Source organism: Podarcis vaucheri (assembly GCF_965113315.1).
Source record: "Podarcis vaucheri genome assembly, chromosome: Z".
Classification (NCBI taxonomy): Eukaryota; Metazoa; Chordata; class Lepidosauria; order Squamata; family Lacertidae; genus Podarcis; species Podarcis vaucheri.
In genome coordinates, this window is record NC_138758.1 from 20280653 (window position 1) to 20302612 (window position 21960).

Below are 21960 nucleotides of genomic sequence, written 5' to 3' on the forward strand. Positions count from 1 at the left end.
AGTCCGAATCTCCTTTCATGTACCTTGAAGCCATTGGTTTGAGTCCTACCCCCCAGAACAGGAGAAAACAAGCTTGCTCCATCTTCCATGGGGCAGCCCTTCAGATATTTGAAGATGGCTATCATATCGCTTCTAAATCTCCTCTTTTCCAGGCTAGACATACCCAGCTGCTTCAACCGTTCCTTCTAAGACTTGGTTTCTAGACCCTTGAAAATTTTGGTTGCCCTCCTTGGCACAGGTTCCAGCTTGTCAACATCCTTCTTAAATTGTGGTGGCCAGAATTGCACAGTATTGCAGGTGTGGTCTGACCAAGGCAGAATAGCAAGGAACTATTCCTTCCCTTGATCTGGACACTATACGTCTGTTGATGCAGCCTGGAACAGTGTTAGCTTTTTTGTTGTTGCTGCTGCATCACACTGTTGATTGGTGTTAAGCATTTGGTCCACCCTTGATTGGTGGAAAGAGAGGAAACTGTGTCAAAAATACAGCCACAGACTAAAGACTTGGCTATACAGATGCATATACAATGTATTAAGTGCACTATACAAATGTGACACTAGATGGTGAGGGTGAACTTATGGCAAATTCAATATATTTTTCAAAACACTTTAAAAAAGTATTTTATTTTTTAACTTTTTATTTTCAAAGTTTCAAAAAGAAAAAACACATTTTTTACACACACAGAGAGAGAGAGAGAGAGAGAGAGAGAGAGAAACATGCTTACATTACATCACACTCCATATCAGTACCTTTATCGTGTTCCCCCGGACTTCCCTCCACCCCTCCCTTGGCTTCCAAAATTTATCTTCCTTTTTAAACTGCATCTAATTGCATTTATCCAAATTATTGTGCTTCATTTTTATCCTTTGTTTTTTTAAATTACAAGTGCTATGTCAATCCTGCCAACATTTAAAAATGTTGACAGTGTTCTTTACTATATTCTTTAGAAGTATGTCGTTCTTTAGTAAATTTGTTAAACTCTTGGTGCCTGATTTTCCCGGTCCGCCTTGCCATCTCTGCATAGTCCATCATCTTCATTGTCCATTCTCCTTTCAATGGGGCTCTTTCTTCTTTCCATCCCTGGGCAAGTAGTATTCTTGCTGTTGTCATCGCATACATAAACAGTACTTTCTTATCCTTCGGTAATTCTTTTCCTACCAAACCTAATAAAAAGGTCTCTGGTATTTTTAAAATACAGTGGTGCCTCACAAGACGAAAATAATCCGTTCCGCCAGTCTCTTCATCTAGTGGTTTTTTTGTCTTGCGAAGCAACCCTATTAGCGGCTTAGCGGATTAGCGCTATTAGCGGTTTAGCGGATTAGCGGCTATTAAAGGCTTAGCAGCTTAGCGGCTAAAAGGCTATTAGCGGCTTAGCGGCTTAGAAAAAGGGGGGAGCAAAAAAAATCGAAACACTTGCAAGACGTTTTCGTCTTGCGAAGCAAGCCCATAGGGAAATTCGTCTTGCGAAGCAGCTCAAAAATGGGAAACCCTTTCGTCTAGCGGGTTTTCTGTCTTGTGAGGCATTCGTCTTGCAGCGCACCACTGTATGTGTTTTATTAGTGGGTTTTTTATGTGTATCTAGATTCCTCCGCAGAGCTGCCCAATATCCCTCTTTTACTTTGCCAAAGCGCCCCAAGCCTCTGAGCACCCTAGGTTCTGCCTCTCAGTTTAGAGGACAGGCTCTGTGCTAGCAAAACATTTCCTGGCGTTCTTCTCACAGGACTGTATCTGCGGCTTAGTCATGCTGGCCACATGACCTGGAAGCTGTACGCTGGCTCCCTCGGCCAGTAAAGCGAGATGAGCGCCGCAACCCTAGAGTCAGTCATGACTGGACCTAATGGTCAGGAATCCATTTACCCTTTCCCTATTTTGTCTGAGAGAGTGAAGTTGATGTTGTTCCATCTCTTTAGGTCTTTGTTAATTTGCCACCAACAAGGGGTTGTAATTGTGAAGGTATACTTTATTGAGGTTTCTGGTTCTTTGTACCCTATGGTATCTGAACTTGGTGTGGCAAAGTTTTATCTTGGTGACGTTAGCGAGGCCTTTTTGTGTGTGGGAAGCACATAGCTTCCGACTATGCAAAATTTACCTGTAGGCCCAACACCATTGCAAATGTGTTGAGTTCTCTGATTAAGGAGGTTGCTGTGTTTATGGGGTCTGGTGCTGTCATCTGCAAAGAGTCCTAATTTGTAGGTTTTGCCTTTTATTTCCACTCCCTTGATCTCTGTGGCTGCTCAGATTCAGATTGCTAAAGGTTCCAGAGGCAGGATGAATAAGAAGAGAGACCGTGGAAATCCTTGTTTTGTGCCTTTTTGGATTGCTATGGTATTAGAGTCCCTATTGTTAGTCCTCCATATTGCTGAGGCTTGGGAGTATATTTGTTGGTGGATTTGCAGGAAGTTGGGGCCAAATTCCACGCTAGTACTGCTAATAGGTATTTCCACTCTAAGCAACCCAAAGCATTGAGGATGTTTAGGGACATAATTGTCAGTGGGCATTTAGTTGCCGTGCTGTGTTCAAACACGTTCAGTAGTTTCCTGATGGGGCCTGTTATATTGCAACCAGGGACAAAGCCAGTCTGGTCTGGGGCTACTAACTTGCGTAGGAAAATTTTTAGGCGGTTGGCCAAGTTTGATGTGAATATATTGTCGTCTTGGTTTATTAATGAGACTGGGCGGTCTGATTCTACTTTGAGGCTGTCTTTAAGTGGTTTTGGGATGGAGACTATTTTGGAGTAGGTCCATGTTTTGGGGATGGGCCCCCCTTTTATGATACCATTGAATAGGCAGGTCATGTAGGGCATCAGGGGTTCTTTGAATTTCCTATAGAATTCTGCTGTAAAGCCATCTGGGCCTGGAGCTTTATGTGGCTTCAGGTTTTTGAGGACCATATCTATTTCCTCTGGGGTGATAGGACTGTCTATGAATTCCTGTTCCTCACAAGTTAAGGTAGGCATGCTCAGTCCTGGTGTTTATATATGAAGTGATGCATTTTCCTTTGATGAGTTTTCCAAATTTATGCCATACAGACATAATTACATGTAATGTAATTGCTTTTAAGCTATCTTGCTTATCTACAGTATAGGGTGATTCCCTGCCAACCCGTCCGGGTTGCCCTGTCTCTCTCACCTTCTATTGTCTATTGAACCAATGGAGTTGTGCTGTCCTAGAGTGTGGTGGGTGGGGGAGTAGGGGGTTAGAATTAGATTTGGGTTAAAGAGTCGGCGGGGGGATAGATTGCAGAAAATATCCTACATGTAGTCATATAGGTTTTTATTTGGGGTTTCTTGGGCCGTCTGGCATTTGGCTGTTTGGTCCTTGGTCTAACCTGGTGTGGAGGGCCTTGTTTTCACAGGACTGTATTCCCAGGTATGTATCCCAAGAAGCCTGATGCGCTACTTCTGGAAGATGGAGAGGCAATACCCAGCCATGGCCTGGTCGATCATGGAGCTGCTCTTCCCATCGGCCGGTATGGAGTTGAAGTTCCTTGGCACCCAGAATGCAGTGGCCCTACAAGGTAGGTGGCATTGTGGGTCTTCTTCCAGGAGGGTGGAGCTTCTGCTGAGAAGTCCTAAGGCCTTCCAGCTGGGGTTAGGCACACGAGGCTGGGTATCTTCAGAGGGTCAGGAAGTACACACCCACCCACCCATCCTTCTTCCTGAGTTTGTGAAATGTGTTGAAACTGTTAATATGAGAGCTTAGCAAAATGAGTAATTCCTTTTTAATTCGGCCTTCATCTTTTAACCAACTGTGGACTACTAAAGTGGGTGGGATGTGGATTTCCTTTCAATTCCCCCCAAACATTTATTATATACTGATTTGAAAGAAAAATATTCAGTCTAGGTCAAAATCGGTAGAACATCATAAATCTAGAAGCAATGGCCCAGGGGCCATACTATATAGTATTACTTGAAAGTCAACTTGATTTATTTATCTGGTTATCAAAGCAAACACTGCTGTTTTAGTGCAGGAACTCACATTGTGCGCCTCTGAATTAAGGGGGGTTTGACCTGTTTCAGGTTCAGTAATGTGAACAGTTCTAGTGTGTGTCCATGTCTTACTAAACACATAACAATGTGCTGTACAAAATAATTGAAACAATGAATTTTGTACAATAGTTTATTGTACAAAACTCACACAGAGATGTACAAAACTCACAGACATGTACATTATTAACAGATATGACCGCCACTATTTTTAAGCAGCATTTGAACATGGTTTGGCATGGGGTCTACTCATTTCGAACAGTCACTGTTGATTTTCGGATCCCTGTACCATACTTGAATCAGCGCCTGAATGAGTTTCTCCATAGTCATACCATCTACAGCAGAGAGGCGACTTTTGAATATAGCCCACGAATTCTCAATGGGATGTACATCCGGGGAATTCCCTGGCCAATCAAGTACCTGTATTTGCTGCTCTGTCATGAATTTCTTCCCCACTTTTGATGTGTGACAGGGGTCTAGGTCCTGCTCCAGTATCCCAGTACTGTCAGGATACTACTTTTCCAGCTCTGGAGTAACTCTTTCATAGTACCATTGGTGTGAAATCCTTTCAGGATGGAGCCCAACCATGACCAACATTTAAAATTGGCTTGGCACCTTGTGATTATACTTCTATTTGGTATTTTGACGTTGCTTATATTAATGTGTATTTTATACCGTTATATTTAAGTTAAACGTTTGTATGGAAAAGTGGTGAAATTTTTTTTTTACTCAAAAAGGGAAGGAGGAACAGATTAGCTAAGCATGGAAGAGGTAACCGTGTTAGACCAAGGGTGGAGTTTATGGGCAATCTATCCGGAAGACATTTGTATTTCGAGGAGTTAGTGATCTGACATGGTTACCCTTCCTGCCTTCTCTTCCTTCTCCCTCTCGATCTCCTGAGCCGTGTATCAGGAGATCTTTAATGCTGGATGTTTTTAGATATGCTGTAAGCCCCCCAGAATCCCTTCGGAAAGCCAGCCAAATGGGTGGGGTATAAAGATGATGATGATGATGGTGTTGATAATTTATTTATACATATAGCTGATGTCCATACAGAAACTGTGCAGAAACTTGCAATGTTTATATTTTAAAAAGATGAATACTACAATCACGGTTGCAAACCCTTTCTTTTTGCATGGTGCCTAGTCACTGATCTAAGTGACAGCGGATGGCTGTAAAGGAGCTACTGCTGGATCACACTGGGTTGATGGCATTCACTGTGCCATAAACTAAATATTTTTTTAAAAAATGACACCCCCCCCCCGATGTGGGGTGGAATTTAGTTCACAAGAATGGTCAATTTCAACCCGGTGCTTTTCATAAGGGGAATAGTGAATAGAGAAATGAGAGCCAGTTTCAGCCTTCTCAGCCCATTGAACAAGGCACCTACATAGGTGAACAGCCACATCCACACCACAAACCTCAGGGATTTCACTAAAAACACATTAAAAAGGAGCCCTAAGAGATGGCAATAGCTGTTGGAAAAGTTACAAGTCACTGCACATTGTCTTTGTCATTGTCTTTTGTTAGCCATCTGTTATCAGGCCATCAGCTGCACGGTCATACACTGAAAATATTTTTCTATGTTCCTATATTGGGACAAAAAAAGAAGAGGCACTAGCGGGTTATTGTCTCTTGGTAAAACCTAGTTAGCCCATGATTTATTAGACCAAAAAAGCACTAGAAAGCAACATTTGTAAGGGCAGCACAGAATTGACCAAGTGTGAAGGCTGGAGCACTTAGAAGTGATGCACACAAAATGTAAGCCACAAAGAGCAACGTGAAGGTGTTTCCATGCGATGGCTACCTTTGTGCCGCAAGGTATAATGTGCATATTGGTTGGCATTCCAAAACATTCTTCTCCATGGCACGGCAAAGCCTGAGAAAGGCTTGCACTATCACAAAGATGGCTGGGTAGCCAAGTTAAAAAAACAACCACCACCAAGCCAGCAGCACCTCCTGTAAGGCAGTTATGTGTGCCAGCTCTCACAATCCCATTTCTCAGAAGCAGTCATTTGATGAATACAGTGCAAAGTCTCTGAGGTTTATGAGGCTTGTGCTGATCCACTGCCTAGCCTTTAAGTTGCACGTCACTGGGCGGCAGCCTATGTCATTTTCTGCCACTTTGCCCCTCCTAGGCAGCATGGAAACCATGTGATTCAGCTTGGACCAGATGACAGAGTAGTGGAATTCCCTCTCCTTGTTCAGCTTGCGGAAATAGTCTCCCCTGTGGCTGGCAGCATAGTCTATGGACCTCAGGGTTGTCAGCGAGCCCGTAGAGCTTGCCCGGGAGTACTGGGAAGACAGTGAAGAAAGCGACCGAGTGCTAGATGAAGTTGAAGTGGCCTTCCTAGAAATGGGAGATACTTCTTTAGACAGCACCCTCTGACTGTATAACTTAGTTAAGAACACATGATTTGTGGGGTTGAGGTTTACACTTCACCCTGGGGTTGTAGCTTGGACTTTTGCTGAGGGGTCAAGAGGTGAGGCATTTGAGTCTGGTCCTTCCACAGGTTGGGGAGAAGGAGGTGGGAGGCTGTCCCCAATCTGAGAACAGGACAGCACTTCCTTCTCTTACCTCCTCATTCACCACCCCCTTATAACATGCAGTGAATCTTCCCTCCACAGCCTTTCGCACTCATTTTGATATTTCTACGGGATATTTCTACAAGTCCTCAGCACAGATTTAGCTCTGCTGAGATCAGGAGATTCTGCAGATAGCAGGGGATTACCTATATTAAAATATATCTAATTGCTCTAGGCTTCCCTTTGCTCTATATAAATACAGCACAATTAACAAATTATATTATAAATGATATTATAGGTTCCCATATACCCCCCACTCCCCTTCACTCATGTGTGATCTCAATATTTTACTTCTTCCACTTTGTTGTGTTGTTATAATTTAATAATTATTCAATTGCTTCTATTATTTTCTTGCTTACCTTCAAGTTTTACACATTCTCTATTAATATTTCAATTCTGGGACAATATTTTTTCATGTTTTCCTTCACTCCATCCCACTTTCTAGTTATTCTCTGATTTGAGTGGCCTCTAATAATTGCCGTCAATTTTGCCGTTTCTACAAACTCGATGAGTTTGTTTTGCCATTTTAATAGTGATGGGATATTCTGGCAGCTGCTGTTATGTAAAGGAATAGATTTTTCTTGTCTTTGGGACTGTCATTAGATACTAGGCCGAAAGATTTCATTAGGTGATCTACACAGCAGGGTTGGGCAGGATAATAGCCCAAATACCTAGAAACATAATCAATTTATTTTTATTTCAAAACCAAAAAAAATAAAATAAAAATCAAAGGTCTGCTCAGTGTGCCCTGCCTTGTACCTGCAGTCCGTGATTCCGACCAACTAAGGCACCAAGTCCTCAGCAGAGATTTAGCTCTGCTGGGAATAGGAGATTCTGCAAATAGCAGGAGCATGAAGAATTTAATGGTTTTGCGCCAAAACTGTATTTAGATGTGGTGATAATTGCTTTGGTGTTCCTGATTATTCTGTTAGGGCTTCTGCCCCCCCCCAAGTTTCTTTCATATTACATTACCTGTTCTGCGTTGGAACAGTTTCCTCGCCATCTTTTACAAAGGAAATGGGTCTGCTGCAGTTGGAAAGATGCCTTACTTGGTCATATGGCACAAATGGTTGGAGCCCCATGGTATTAAAGTTTAAGATATGCCTGCAAGAACTCTGAATTTTCTGCCATTTGGGGGCAATCAGATTGCAGAATGTTTTAGCTTTCTCTGTCCCTATGTGTTCTGAGGTGTGCATCCTCAGGAAAGGTTGAGCGTTTTAAGTGAGGCAAAAGTTCTTTGATGGCAGGGTGTAAATTGTGGAGGAGAATATACATTTTAGATAGATATTTTCCTTTGGGCTGGATTAGAGTTCTCTTTAGTTTTGATATTTCTCCAGCCAACCCTATTTTCCTTGTCTTTAATCCAGTTTGAAGTATCGGAGCCAGTCTGTCAAATATATATGGATTTCAAAGTTCTTAATTTATTAATTTCCGCCCCTAATAACATTTTATATGTTGCCCAATTTCCCTTCATGTTTTTCTTCTTAATGCCAAAGGCTTCGATGGGTGAAATGCAGCAAGGGGTTCTAGGTTCCAGGAGATATTTGTATTTTATCCATGGTTTATATAAGGTCTGAGTTGTGTGGCTGCATCTTTTGGTAAGGTGTTGGCAAGGGATTGAATCTGGGTGCAGAAAAGGAGAAAGGACACTTTTGTTGAGCGGTTTTTAAGCGTTCATATTTCTGTACAGACATCAGCTACATGAACGCTTCCAAAACCCCTTAACACAGAGAAAGCTAAAACATTCTGCAGCTTGATTGCTTCCCAATGGCAGAACATTCAGAGTGCTCCTTGCAGGCGTATCTTAAACTTTAGTACCATGGGGCTCCAACCATTTGTGCCATATGACCAAGTAAGCAGCCCCATTTCCTTTGTAAAAGAAGGAAAAAACACAGTTCCATGGAACAACAGGTAATGTAGTGTGAAAGAAACATGGGGGGGGGGGGGACAGAAGCGCTAACAGAATAATCAGGAACACCAAAACAATAATACCACATCTAAATACAGCCTATGGCACAGAACCATTCAATTCTACATGCTCCTGCTATTTGCAGAATCTCCTGATCCCAGCAGAGCTAAATCTCTGCTGAGGACTTCTTGCCTCTGTTGGTTAGAAACACTGACTGCAGGTACAAGGCAGGGCACACTGAGCAGACCTCCTGGCCACCCAGGGCTTTAGCCCCCTCAGTATTTCTAGACAGGGTGCTCCATTTCCCCAATATTGAGTGATGCACAAGAGCCAGATTCTGGACTTGAAGAATTCCAAGCACATATATCTTCATTTTTCATTTTGGCCAAAATTATGCCAATGACCTTTAACTAAATTTGACATCAATTGTGTCTTTATTTGGGGAGGTCTTGGGGGTCTTAACATGCAAAGCACCAAAGTCAGCCATGGAAATCTTGCAACACGTCATAGATTCCATAGGTCCTCTCCAGTTGTACAGAAGATGGAAGAAGAGAGAGAGAAAATATCTTGACTGGGGAAAGGATCAGATGTATTCTTCATGCTAATTTACTGGTCAGGAGATTTCCTACTGAAATCCAACATTGCAACAGCTTGTGACAAATGTGGACAGATCTTTTGTTTGCTCAGAAAAAAGGGCAACACAAAAAACCAACAACTTTGCATATATGCAGCTTGTATGCATATTTTGGATTATAGTTTTTTAGCATCATTTTGAAAGGGGACATTCAACAACATGAAAACTAAGGTGTCTTAGGGCTCTTTTGCCTCATGGCTTTTGTTGCTGAACTCTAATAGAGAGAACACATGTATACAACCTTTGGACTGTGCCTGATGAAGCACTGCCGTTCACTTCTCTCCTCTTGAAGCATAAACTCTGCTGATATATGTTGAGAAACTGCAGCAGAAATTGCAATGTATGTATGTGTGTGTGTGTGTGTGTGTGTATTTGGTTTTTTAAAGAAACACCAGCTTAAGATTTATTATGCAAAAAGCTTTTATGAAAAGTTTTTTTTAAAAAAACACTCACCAAAGGAAGTACAATTCATGGATGAAGAAATCAACCTTCCTGCCAAATAAGATACATGTGTTCTCTCTATTAGGGTTCAGCAACAAAAACCATGAGGCAAAACAGCCCTAAGACACCTCAGTTTTCATGTTCTTGAAAGTCCCCTTCACCCCAAAAAAATTATGTTAAAAAATTATAATCCAAAATATACATAAAAGCTGCATATATGCAAAGTTGTTTTTCGTTGTTGTTGCCCTTTTTTCTGAGCAAATGACAGACTAGTCCACATTTGTCACAAGCTGATTCAATGTTGGAAGTGTGCGATTTCAGTAAGAAATCTCATGACCAGTAAACTAGTATGAAGAATCTGAGTGTTCGGAGCTTTTAAAAAAAATAATAAATAATCCGCCCAGTTTCACACACAAACCCCACAAAATTTCTTCTTGTGCAAAGTTTCTTCTTGTTTAATACAGCAATATGATAGTTATTAAAAAGTGGGCTTGCTTTCACTGCCCCCCCCTCCCTGGCCTGCAAATTTTGTTTTCAGGCCGTTGGAAGAGAATAAAAGATTGAGGGCAGAAAGTTGTTTCTGGAAGACCAGTCAAGGCATCAGCAACTGGCTGGCCAGATCCATGTTCTACAGTTTATCTGGAAGTGAATGATGGTGGTCTCTTCATTACTGGATGCACAGAGTTAAGACATCTGATCCTTTTCCCAGTCAAGGTCTTTTTTCTCTCTCTCCTTCTATCTTCTGTACAACTGGAGAGAACCTATGGAATCTATGACGTGTTGCAAGATTTCCACGGCTGACTTTGGTGCCTTGGTGACCATCTGGTAGAGGGTGGGAACGAACCGCCCCCAAACCAAGCTGCATCGGAACGAGGTATTACGGTTTGCCAAGGAGAGACGGGACAAACCATTCCTTGGACATCCGCCAGGATCCAGGAGGAGTCACCCCCCCCACCAGTGCTCTTCCAGTAGGGGAGAGGACATAAGAACTTAGTGGATCCTTGCGGGGGGGGGGGAGTTGTAGGGGTTCCCGAAACCTCTAACTGCCTTTCGAATGGACAGTGTTGAATATGAATGCTGGTCTGTATGATCACTATCAATAGTTGTTATTTTTTCCTCATTCAGTGGGGCTTGAAAATAGTTGTGACAAATCACATGTACAAAAAACTAAAAAGAAAAAGAAAAGCATTTATTTGGATTTTCATTCTCTCTGCAAAAGGAAAGAAGGGAGAGGCAGTACTTCATCTCGCACAATCATTAGAGAGGTTCATTCAGGGATTAATTAACCAAAATGAGGAGGGTGCTCTGCTTAGAAAGCAGCAAAGAGCTGGCTGCTCCATCCCTTCCCACTGCTGCTGCTAATGGAGGTTTGGAGGAAAATGGGCCGAGTTCTGGGATTCGTCAGTGGCAGCTGCCATGCCGCCAGATTCCCCCTGTCCTCCGTACTCTTCCGGTCCATGTGGCCATTTGCAGAGGGGTGATTTCCACAGTCCCTCACCATCACACACCCCCTTCCTCTAGGCGAGGGAAATAAAATTGCAGGAGTTTCCAGTTTCTGTACGTACATCAGCAATAGGTACGCTTCAGTCCTTTCTACACCAAAACGGATTCATTTTCGAACATGCCATCAGGTGGTACCACCACACAGCTCACACCCGCCCTTAATGAACTTTTCAGCTAATTCAACCACTCCACTTTTTCCACGATCTGCATGTTCTTTTCACTCATTTTCTACAACTAGATGAAATCCATGCTACTCTTGCATCAGTAGGAGCCCCACAACCACCACCCCGTCCCTCCAAATATTATATATAATATTTTATATATATATATGATTAATCCGAAAGTCTATATATCTAGCAGGGTAATCTCTCTCCTCTTTTCTGCAGCAAGATTGAACAAGGCACCAACAAAGGTGAACACCCACACTACAAACTAAGTACTAAGCTTTTCATTTTGTCAGAATGCATCTCTTGTAACTTCAATAATGGAAAGCATTCTGTGTTTACCAATCTTGTCGTACTCCTCTTCTTCTTCCTCCTCCTCTTCATCATCTCAATATTCCTGCGGTTCTTCCTCCCCCCCCCTTTTGAGAAAAGGTTTGGGTCATCTGAAAAATCTACCTGCAAGACAGAAGTCACTGGCTTCTTGTGTGGCTTGTCTTTAGCTTCCTCTAGCTTCTTTTTTTTCTGTACTAAGCTTTTCCAAAACCAGCAGCAGAAGCAGGACGGGACGGAGCAGCCAGCTCTTTGCTCCTTTCCAAGCAGAGCACCCTTTCTGGCTGTTAGGACCCCTTCCACTTTTTTGTTGTTAAATCCCTGATTGCACCTCCCTAATGACTGCGCCAGATGTAGCACTGCCTTTCACTTATCCCCTTTTGCAGAGAGAATGAAAAATCCATTTGTGGGACATCTTTTCAGGCTAGTGCCCTACCATGACCAACATTTTAAATTTGGCTTGGCGCCCTGTGATTATACTGGTTTTTGGTATTTTGATGTTCCTTATATTAGTGTGTATTTTATATGTTAAAGTTAAACATTTGTATGGGGAAAAGGTATAGGGTTTTTTACTCAGAGAGGGAAGGAGGAACAGATTAGCTAAGCATGAAAGAGGTAACCGTGTTGGACCAAGGGTGGAGTTTATGGGCAATCTATCCGGAAGACATTTGTATTTCGAGGAGTTAGTGGTCTGACATGGTTACCCTTCCTGCCTTCTCTTCCTTCTCCCTTTCTATCTCCAGAGCTGTGTATCAGGAGATTTTTAATGCTGGATGTTTTTAGATATGCTCTAAGCCCCCCAGAGTCCCTTGGGAAAGCCAGCCAAATGGGTGGGGTATAAAGATGATGATGATGATTTATTTATTACATATAGCTGATGTCCATACAGAAACTGTGACAAAATTGCAAAGTTTATACTTTAAAAAGATGAATACTACAATCACAGTTGCAAACAATTTCTTTTTGTACTTTCTAAACGGCTAATATTATTGTCCCTTGATGAAACCAAGTTAGCCCATTATTTCTTTTACCAAAAAAGCACTAGAAAGCAACATTTGTAAGGGCAGTACAGAATTGGCCAAGTGTGAAGGCTGGAGCATTTACAAGTGACACACACAAAATGTAAGCTACAAAGAGCAACGTGAAGGTCTTTTCATGTGATGGCTACCTTTGCGCCACAAGGTATAATGTGCATATTCTTCTCCATGGCATTGCAAAGCCTGAGAAAGGCTTGCAGTATCACCAAGATGGCTGGGCAGCTAGGTTAAAAAAACCACCACCACCAAGCTTGCAGCACCTCCTGTGTGGCAGTAATGTGTGCCAGCTCTCACGATCCCATTTCTCAGAAGCAGTTATTTGATGAATACAGTGCAAAGTCTCTGAGGTTTATGAGGCTCTTGCTGATCCTCTGCCTAGGTTTTAAGTTGCACCTCACTGGGTGGCAGCCTATGTAGTTTTCTGCCGCATTGCCCCTCCTAGGCAGCATGGAAACCATGTGATTCAACTTGGACCAGATGGCAAAGTAGCGGAATTCCCTCTCCTTGTTCAGCTTGTGGACATAGTCTGTCCTGTACTTGGCAGAATGGTCTATGGACCTCAGGGATGTCAGCGAGCCCATAGAGCTTGCCCAGGAGCACTGGGAAGACAGTGAAGAAAGCGACTGAGTGCTAGATGAAGTTGAAGTGGCCTTCCGAGAAATGGGAGATGCTTCTTTAGACAGCAGCCTCTGACTGTAAAACTTCCTTAAGGGCACATGACTTGTGGGGTGAGGTTTGCACTTCACCCTGGGGTTGTAGCTTGGACATTTGCTGGGGGGTCAAGAGGTGAGGAAATTGAGTCTGGTCCTTCCACAGGTTGGGGAGAAGGAGGTGGGAGGCTGTCCCCAATTTGAGAACAGGACAGTGCTTCCATCTCTTACCTCCTTCTTCACCCCCCCCCTATAACATGCGGTGAATCTTATGTCTTCCCTCCACAGCTTTTCCCAGTCATTTTGATATTTCTCCAGGGAACCTCATTGTTCTTGTCTTTTATTCAGTTGGAAGTATTGGAGCCAGTCTGACAAATATTTATGGATTTCAATGTCTTTTCATCTCAATTTATTAATTTGCCCTCTAATAACATTTTATATGTTGCCCAATTTCCCTTCATGTTTTCCTTCTTAACAGCAAAGGCTTTGATGGGCAAAATGCACCAAGGGGTTTTCATCATCATCAACCTTTTATTCGACCGTCAGTCAGAAAAAAGTACATTTGTCAAAACACAGTTAAAAGCTCCAGGAAGATTTTAGAACTTAGCCAACACTAAAATGGGCTAAACAGATAGCCCCATGTCAACACAGTCAATTATAGTCTTGCGACGCTTAAAAGCTAAAAAAAGAAATTTGGCCACCAAGGAAGGTATAGCTCTAGTGACGTTATTCAGCAAGTATAAAACCTGGTTTTCTCCGGATAGGAAGCTAGATTGACATAGGAGTGGGTCTATAAAGTTTTGTCTAAGCTCTGCATAAGAAGGGCAAGTCAAGAGGATGTGTTCGGTGGACTCAACCACACTCACGGCACAATGACAGGTTCTCTGGGCATATGGTACTCCCCTGTACCTTCCCCACAATATCGCAGATCAAGGACATTTAATCTAGCCACTGTAAGAAGTCTACAGTATTCCACATAGTGAATTTCTGCAAAGTAGGGGGCTGGTATGGTCCGATAAATCTGGTCCCCTAGGAACATCCCTGGTTCACTCAGTCTCCGGGAGATCAGAACTCTAGCTTGATTGTACGTCATAGACTCAAAGTAAAGATGAGACAATCCGCAGGATTGAACCTCGTTAGTGACCTCCCTTTCCCACGATGATTGGAAATCGTCCCTCAATATCAAGGGGGCAATACCCACTGGTTTAAAACAAAGCTTGAGCCATAGCCAGAGCTTCGTCTTCAAGGCCACATGCCGTAGAGCTTGCCAGCCGACCTCTAATCTCATAACCGCACCCACTACCGAGGGGGAGAATCCTAAGGATGGCTTTAAGGAATCGCATTTGGTTAGAATCCAATTTCAAAAAATCCCTACGGGAGCCTAAAGAGATGCCCACCAAAAGAAGGGGGAGGACTTTCATTTGAAAGAGTCTCAACGCTATCTTCACTGATTGAGCCTGATTCTTAGCATATAGGGATCTAATCTGGATGGCTGCTTTAGATGCATTAGTTGTTATATAGTCTCCCTTCATGTTTTCCTTCTTAACAGCAAAGGCTTTGATGGGCAAAATGCACCAAGGGGTTTTAGCTTCCAGTACTTATTTTTGTGGGAATGTTCAGGGATGCAAGAGAGGATATATTGTCTGATTATATCCTTTTCCAACTTGCGTTAACAAGTTCCACAATTTAGCAGAGTAGCATTCCCCTTTTTTAAAACTTGCAGCGGATGCGTTTGCTCAGGCTCACTAAAGTATAAAAAGGTTTACTCACACATTCTGTTTATAATTGGATCCCAGAGGGCAGACTTAGAAAAGTAACATCTACTTGGAAACTATTCCATAAGAAGACAGTCCTTTTGTCTTGGCTGGAAGTCAAGAGGGCATCTTTGGCTAAGCAAATGTGGCTTCTTCGGTGCATGTGGAGAAAGAGAGAGAGATGGCTGCCCTGCCCTGCCCATATTTTTTCATCTATTCCTTCACTCCATCCCTCTCTCTAATTATTCTCTGATTTGAGTGGCCTCTAATAATTGCTGTCAATTTTGCCATTTCTACAAACTCACCAAGTTTGTTTTGCCATTCTAATAGTGATGGGATTTTGTCCCCCTTCCAGTATTTTGCAATCAATATCCTGGCAGCTGCTGATTCACAAAGGAATACATGAATACATTTTTATTGTGTTTGGGGATGTCATAAGATATTAGGCGGCCTAACAGAAAAGCCTCTGGCTTTTTTTGTAAACAAAATCTTAAACAATTTTTTCAGCTCCTCCTATACCTCATTCTAGATTTTTTTTTACAATTTTAGCATTTTGAAGGGGCAGGCACAGCCAATCCATACCTCTCCACCAACCAATTCCTAAACCAATGCCTAACTGCCAATCAAGCACTGAAGCTCGCCGCCCAAACCACTCACAATTTCAACCCTTCCTTCAAACCCAATGCAACAGCAGCCAACCAGGTGTTTTTTCCTGAAGGGAAAGGTGCACCCCATCAGCTCTAAAGAGGGCAGCAGCCTTGAAGGTAATCACAGGGTGGTGATTATTGCTTTGGTGTTGCTGATTATTCTGTTAGGGGTTCTGTTATTTTTTCCAATGTTGCTTTCACATGACATTACTTGTTGTTCCATGGAACTGTGTTTTTTCCATCTTTTACAAAGGAAATGGGTCTGCTGCAGTTGGAAAGATGCCTTACTTGGTCATATGGCACAAATGGTTGGAGCCCAATGGTATTAAAGTTTGAGATACACCTGCAAGGAGCACTCTGAATGTTCTGCCATTGGGAGACAATCAAGCTGCAGAAAGTTTTAGCTTTCTCTGGCTCTATGTGTTCTGAGGTGTGCATCCTCAGAAAAGGTTGAGCGCTTTAAGTGAAACAAAAGTTATTTGATGGCAGGGTGTGGATTGTGGAGCAGATTATACATTTTAGATAGATATTTTCCTTTAGACTGGATTAGAGTTCCCTTTTGTTTTGATATTTGGTATTAAAGTTTAAGACATGCCTGCAAGGAGGTGTGGGCCAGCTCTGACGCAGAGCACTCTGCATTTTCTGCCATTTAGGTGCAATCAAACTGCAGAATCTGAACTACACACGGGCTGATAGCCCGGTAATGCACCATTGAATTTTTCTTGAAAAATCTGTGGGCCTGATGTGAAACAATACCAAATTTCATTGGACAACATTGCTTTTCACACATGCATGCTTCTCTTCCCCCCTTAAAATGGAAGAAAATAAATAAAGATGAGAGGAGGAGGGGAGGTTATCTCTGCTGCTGCTTTCCTAACAAATATTCACAATTGCTAAATCATGGTTTGATTTTTTGTTAGCTGCTTTGAGCTTTTCAGAAGGAAAGGAGAGAGAAAGTACAACCAATTTAAATGAACCAATACATAAAGATATGAAAGGAACACGTTGTTTCTGTATACAATGCTAATGTTACAATGAACAAAACATTTTGTTCATGTTTTGTTTATTTGTTTAGAAACATTGTATGAAGCCCTGCAGCATGCAAATGATCTACAGATGGATACATTGAATGTTTCCCATTCCTCTCCCTCATCCACGACTAGCGGGCCATTTCCCTTGCCAGTCCCACTTTTCTGTGAAGTTATATATCTCCATGTGACCGAGATGTGTCCTTCCACATCTGTCGCATTTCCCACTCGGCTCCCTATGGCATGTGTCTCTTGCAGCTGATGGTGGCTGTCATTTGCTTCCCCATAACAACAACCTGACGGGGGATGTGGGCCCCCTCAATATTGGGGGCATTGAGCCCCCATAGCCAGGATTCAACCCAGAGGGGAATGCATTTAATTATCTGTGTTTTCCAATAATTCTTGTTGCTTCCCCACCGCTATCGTCTCCACCAGTTTGCCCCAGATTTGGAGGGGGGTAATTTATTATATACATAATTTGCTTTCAGACTGCACTTCAAATGTGCAAAAGCATACACTCTGACACCACCAGGGGAAAAAAAAGGTTAACAGTTTTTACCTGATTAGTCACATTGTGTTAAACACAATGAGCTTCATAAAAAAACAGAACATGGAACCTAGAAGCATCCTAAGTTATATGCTAGCACTTGATTGTAGTCATCACAATTAATTTACTAGTCTCTTCAAGACTGTATTTTCTTTCCAGTGTTTTGGTCTCCTGCTATAAATGTAGAAATACACTTTGGGTAATTAAATTTACAGAAAGCCAAAGCCAAATAAAAATTAGTTATGCTGGGGAAAAATCGGGGGCTTATAAAAAGTAAGATTTTCTTCATAGCTTCCCCACCGCTATTGTCTCCACCAGTTTGCCCCAGATTTGGAGGGGGCGGTATTAACATTCCAGTTACTCCTCCATCTTTGCCTCGCTGGCCAGTCCCATTTCCTTGGCACTGTGTGGTCAATTTTCTCAATGTGACCTAGATGTGTTCATCCAAATCTGTCGCATGTCCCACTCGGCTGCCTGTGCCCTGAGCCAAATTAATTGTTTGGTCCCTTAGGCTGGCTTAAGATGTGGTTTAAAAAAACCAGGATTTTGCTCTAGTTTGCTCTAGTTTGAGTTGCCAATCATTCTGGTTCCTTCCTCTTGGTTAGAAGTAATATATTTGTTTGGAAACCTGTTATGAGGAGAGTTGTAGGGCAAGGAGGAGTAAATGGGGAGCATAAGGAGCCTGGGAAGACAGACAGCCATGCACACCCGACATGTTCCAGCCAATGTTCTCAGTTGCAAACACCTTTTCTTGTATGTTGTCTTGTCTCTGATCCAAGTGACAGCAGACGGCTGCATAGGAGCTGCTGCTGGATCACACTGGGTTGATGCCCTTTCTGTAATTGCACACTTCCCGGAGGTGGCCAGTGTTCCAAAGTGGGCACTGGCAGTTCAGTGAAATACTTGCAGGCCACTTCAGAAGTGTCTTGACAGGAGTTCTTTAATTGCAGGGTTTGAGTTCTGTGGCTGTACCTCCTCATGCTGTGTTTTTAAGACAATCCTCGGATAGAAAGAGGGAGAAGTGGACATATAGCTGATGTACGTGCAGAAACTGTGGGAAAACCTGCAATTTTATATTTTAAAAAGAACAATAGTACAATTGCAGTACCAAATATTTGCACTGACTGTATAACTTGACTTGAGGGGTTGAAGTTTGCGTTTCACCCCTGGGTTTAACTTGTGACTTTTGCCAGTGCATTTCTGAGATTCTGGTTCACAAGAGTGGTCAATTTCTACCTGGTGCTATTCATTAAGAAGGGGAATAGTGAAGAGTGAAATCGGAGCCATTTGCAGGAGTGTCAGACCATTGAACAAGGCACCTACATAGGTGAACACCCAAACTATAAACTTTTTTTTTGTACTAAGCTTTTCGTTTTGTCAGAATGCATCTCTTGTAACTTCAATACTGGAAAGCATTCGGTGGTTACCAATCTTGTACTCCTCTTCTTCCTCCTCCTCTTCATCTCAATATTCCAGTGGTTCTTCCTCTTCCACCCCTTTCGAGAAATGGTCTGGGTCATCCGAGAAATCTACCTGCAAGACAGAAGTCACTGGCTTGTTGTGTGGCCTGTCCTTTTAGCTTCTTCTGTCCCTTTGTGTTCTGAGGTGTGCATTCTCAGAAAAGGTTGAGTGCTTTGAGTGAGACAAAAGTTCTTTGATGGCAGGATGTGAATTGTGGAGGAGATTAAACATTGAATGGTTTTGCGCCATAGGCTGTATTTAGACGTGTTGATTATTGTTTTGGTGTACCTGATTATTCTGTTAGTGCTTCTGTCCCCCTCGCAATGTTTCTTTCACACTACATTACCTGTTGTTTCATGGAACTGTGTTTTTTTTCATCTTTTACAAAGGAAATGGGGCTGCTGCAGTTGGAAAGATACCTTGCTTGGTCATATGGCACAAATTGTTGGAGCCCCATGGTATCAAATTTTAAGACACGCCTGCAAGGAGCACTCTAAATGTTCTGCCATTTGGGTGCAATCAAAACTGCAGAATCTTTTAGCTTTCTCTGTCCCTATGTGTTCTGAGGTGTTTTAAGTGAGACAAAAGTTCTATAATGGCAGGGTGTGAATTGTGGAGGAGATTATACATTTTAGATAGATATTTTCCTTTAGGCTGGATTAGAGTTCCCTTTAGTTTTGATATTTCTCCAGCAAACCCTATTTTCCTTGTCTTTCATTCAGTTGGAAGTATTGGAGCCAGCCTGACAAATACATATGGATGTCAAAGTCCTTTCCTCTTAATTTATTAATTTCCTCCTCTAATAACATTTTATATGTTGCCCGATTTCCCTTCATGTTTTTCTTCCTCAAGCCAAAGGCTTCAATGTGTGAAATGCACCAAGGGCTTGTAGGTTCCAGGAGATATTTATATTTCATCCATGGATTATATAAGGTCTGAGTTGTGTAGCTGCATCTTCTGGTAAGGTGTCGGCAAGGGATTGAATCTTGGAGCAGAAAATGAGAAAGGACACTTGTGTTGAGGGGTTTGGGAATACCTGGCTGCGAGTAACACAGGTGCATCCTCCGCAAATTTGGAGTGTGTGCAGTAACTGAAAAGTTCATTAAGGGCAGGGTGTGAACTGTCTGGCTGTACCACCTGAAGGCATGTTTGGAGAGGAATACATATTGGTGTAGGAAAGGCTGAAGCATACAGATTGCTGATGTATGTACAGAAACTGTGGAGAAGCCTGCAATTTTTTATTTCAAAAGGAAAGATAGTACTTGAGCAGCAGCTATGAAGAGGAAAGCAGAAACTGGGGGAAATCCTGTAATTCTATTTACATAGTATAGAGGAAGGGGGTGGGATGGTGGGGGGCTGCGGAAACCACCCTTCTGCAAATGGCACCGATGATGAAGCCAGGAACTCGGCCTGCTTTGCTCCAGGTCTCATTAGCAGCAGAAGAAGAAGGAGGAGGAGGAGGAGGAAGAGGAGGAGGAGGAGGACAGGACGGAGCAGCCAGCTCTTTGCTGCTTTCCAAGCAGAGCACCCTTTCTGGCTGTTAGGATCCCCTCCTCTTCTTTGTGAATTAATCCCTGAATGCACCTCCCTAATGACTGCGCCAGATGTAGCACTGCCTTTCACTTCTCTCCTCTTGCAGAGAGAATGAAAAAGCCAGATAAATGTGCTTGAGATTCTTCAAGTCCATAATCTGGCTCTTGTGGATCACTTGCTGGCTGATTCCAGAGGCTGCACAATGTGTTAGGTTTCTCTGTCCCTATGTGTTCAGAGGTGTTCATCCTCAGAGAAGGTTGAGCGTTTTAAGTGAGACAAAAGTTCTATAATGGCAGGGTGTGAATTGTGGAGCAGATTATACATTTTAGATAGATATTTTCCTTTAGGCTGGATTAGAGTTCCCTTTAGTTTTGATATTTCTCCAGCAAACCCTATTTTCCTTGTCTTTCATTCAGTTGGAAGTATTGGAGCCAGCCTGACAAATACATATGGATGTCAAAGTCCTTTCCTCTTAATTTATTAATTTCCTCCTCTAATAACATTTTATATGTTGCCCGATTTCCCTTCATGTTTTTCTTCCTCAAGCCAAAGGCTTCAATGTGTGAAATGCACCAAGGGCTTGTAGGTTCCAGGAGATATTTATATTTCATCCATGGATTATATAAGGTCTGAGTTGTGTGGCTGCATCTTCTGGTAAGGTGTCGGCAAGGGATTGAATCGGGGTGCAGAAAATGAGAAAGGACACTTGTGTTGAGGGGTTTGGGAATACCTGGCTGTGAGTAACACAGGTGCATCCTCCGCAAATTTGGAGTATGTGCAGTAACTGAAAGGTTCATTAAGGGCAGGGTCGGAACTGTGTGGCTGTACCACCTGAAGGCATGTTTGGAAAGGAATCCATATTGCTGTAGGAGAGGCTGAAACATACGTATTGCTGATGTATGTACAGAAACTGTGGAGAAACCTGCATTTTTTTATTTCAAAAGGATAGTACTATAGCAGAAGCAATGAAGAGGAAAGTTTTATCATATGGAGGAGGAAAGTGGGAGTAAAAGAGGGTGGGGGGAGGCAGAAAACCACAGATGTCCAGCACAATCAAGTTGACGGTTTTGCTGCCACCGTAGCAAATGTGGAGTTGTTTAAGTAATGGAAAAGTTCTTGAATCACAAGCTTTGCTTTGTATGCCTGTAGCACTTGATGGCGTGAATCCATCTTGCTATAGAAGAGGGCTGAAGCGTTCATGTAGCTGGTGTCTGTACAGAAACTGTGGGAAATCCTTGAATTCTATTTACCTAGCATAGAAGAAGGGGGGTGGGATGGTGGGGGTCTGCGGAAACCACCCCTCTGCAAATGGCCACATGGACCAGCAGAGCAGGGAGGACGGGGTGAATGTGGCCCCATGGCAGCCATGATGAAGCCGAGAACTCGGCCGGCCTTGTTCCAGGCCTCCACTAGCAGCAGCAGAAGAAGAAGAAGGAGGAGGAGGAGGAGGAAGGGACGGAGCAGCCATCTCTTTGCTGCTTTCCAAGCAGAGCACCCTTTCTGGCTGTTAGGATTCCCTCCTCTGTTTTTGGTAATTAATCCCTGAATGCACCTCCCTAATGACTGAGCCAGATGTAGCACTGCCTTTCACTTCTCTTCTCTTGCAGGGAGAATGAAAAATCCAGATAAATGTGCTTGGAATTCTTCAAGTCCATAATCTGGCTCTTGTGGATCACTTGCTGGCTGATTCCAGTGGCTGCAAATGGTGTCATTGTACCTCCTGAAGGAGGCATTCCTGCCTGAGAGGAAGG

At 42.8% G+C, this 21960-nt stretch overlaps 1 protein-coding gene across 11 annotated transcripts in view; it reads left to right on the forward strand.

The window, feature by feature from the left end:
* LOC309523627 (putative G-protein coupled receptor 34) overlaps window positions 1-21960 on the forward strand; it is a 303235-nt gene that overhangs the window by 111964 nt on the left and 169311 nt on the right. For 8 of the 11 annotated variants that reach the window (XM_082207601.1, XM_082207603.1, XM_082207605.1 and 5 more), the window contains one exon: window positions 3369-3516. In XM_082207601.1, the coding sequence (XP_082063727.1) occupies window positions 3369-3516 (148 nt within the window). Of the gene's footprint in view, window positions 1-1866; window positions 2326-2400; window positions 2949-3368; window positions 3517-21960 lie in introns of those variants that run through there. The other 3 variants (XM_082207608.1, XM_082207600.1, XM_082207599.1) reach the window with 3 other exon arrangements.